The 1291-nt window shown below is 44.6% G+C and overlaps 1 protein-coding gene across 1 annotated transcript; it reads left to right on the top strand.

Annotated features, from left to right (window-relative positions):
• The first annotated feature begins 6 nt into the window (after positions 1–6).
• LOC107754766 (carboxy-terminal kinesin 2-like) lies at positions 7–742 on the top strand. The gene is made up of 3 exons (XM_016571350.1): positions 7–166; positions 388–552; positions 710–742. Exons 1-3 carry the CDS (start codon positions 68–70, stop codon positions 713–715), a joined length of 270 nt encoding a protein of 89 aa, XP_016426836.1. The 5' UTR covers positions 7–67; the 3' UTR covers positions 716–742.
• The last annotated feature ends 549 nt before the right edge of the window (positions 743–1291 follow it).

The following is a 1291-nucleotide window of genomic DNA, read 5'->3' as shown; positions in this document are numbered from 1 at the left end:
TGCTCTGGATGGGTACAACGTTTGTTGCTTTGCTTATGGCCAAACCGGCAGCGGGAAGACCTTTACTATGGAGGGGGGTGATCTGGAGAACTCGTGGGGAGTCATTCCACGTGCTGTCCAGCAGATCTTCAAGTCTGCCAAAGCACTCCAAGAGCAAGGGTGGCAGGTAAGGGCGACGTAGAAGTTTCATATGAAATATTTGTTGTTCAAATGAGGTTAAATATGTTTTGATAGTAGTAGTTATTGTTGTTTTGTTTTTTCCTTCAGGGCATCCACGGAGTGGTATTGTTTTTTGCTTTTTCCTTCAGGGCATCCATGGAGTTGTATTGTTTTTGGCCTCCTCATGGTTTGTTTATTAATAGACTGTTTCTGTGTTGGTATTTTTAGTACGCCTTCACTGCCAGCTTTGTGGAGATCTACAATGAAACTCTTCGAGATCTTCTCTACACGGGAAAACCAAACAAGAGACCTGAGCATGAGATCAGGAAGGTCGCCAATAATGAAATCACAGTTACCAACCTGACCTACCAAAAGGTCAACAATGAAGATGAGGTACTGCTCATTTATATATCACAGGGGTGGCGAACTCCGGTCCTGGAGAGCCGCAATGCTGCAGAGCTCAGCTCCAACCCTAATAAAAACTCCCCTGCCTGTAGCTTCCTAGTAACCCTTCAGACCTTGATTAGCTTGTTCAGGTGTGTGTGATTAGGGTTGAAGCAAAACTCTGCAGGGCTGCGGCTCTCCAGGACCGACGTTCGCCACCCCTGATATATCACATTATAGCAGTGATATTAAGATAACACTACTTGAAATTCACAGTAATCTGTGTTAGAGATTGCACCGATTGACCGGCCAGTGATTGGAATCGGCCGATTTTTCGCATGACCGTCCCGGATCGGTGACCGGCCGGTCAGTATCACGAGCCGATTCTTTTATTGCCAGCGGCACCGGCAATGACGTCACAGCCACGCGCACACTCACAGTCGCGTGTAAACATGTTGTTTCGCGTGAGAATGATTCTAATTTTAATTGCATTCAATGTAAACGGCGACTGATAATGTATTTATCGTGCCAGATGTGAGAATTATTCTAATTTTAATTGCATTCAATGGAAACGGTGACTGATAATGTATTTATATCGTGCCAGATGAGGCTTGCACAGCCTGAGTGAGTGTGTGAGAGAGACAGCACACACAAAGTAACTCACAGAACTGTATAGATGCATACTGCAGTAGAAAAAAAAATTTGATTTAGGTAAGCAACATTATACGGCCATGATGTTTCCCCGAAT

Source organism: Sinocyclocheilus rhinocerous, unplaced genomic scaffold (genome assembly GCF_001515625.1).
Source record: "Sinocyclocheilus rhinocerous isolate Xijiao unplaced genomic scaffold, SAMN03320098_v1.1 scaffold30566, whole genome shotgun sequence".
In the NCBI taxonomy this organism is placed as follows: Eukaryota; Metazoa; Chordata; class Actinopteri; order Cypriniformes; family Cyprinidae; genus Sinocyclocheilus; species Sinocyclocheilus rhinocerous.
Note: the sequence above shows the minus strand (reverse complement) of the source record. Positions and strands in the feature narration are given on the sequence as shown.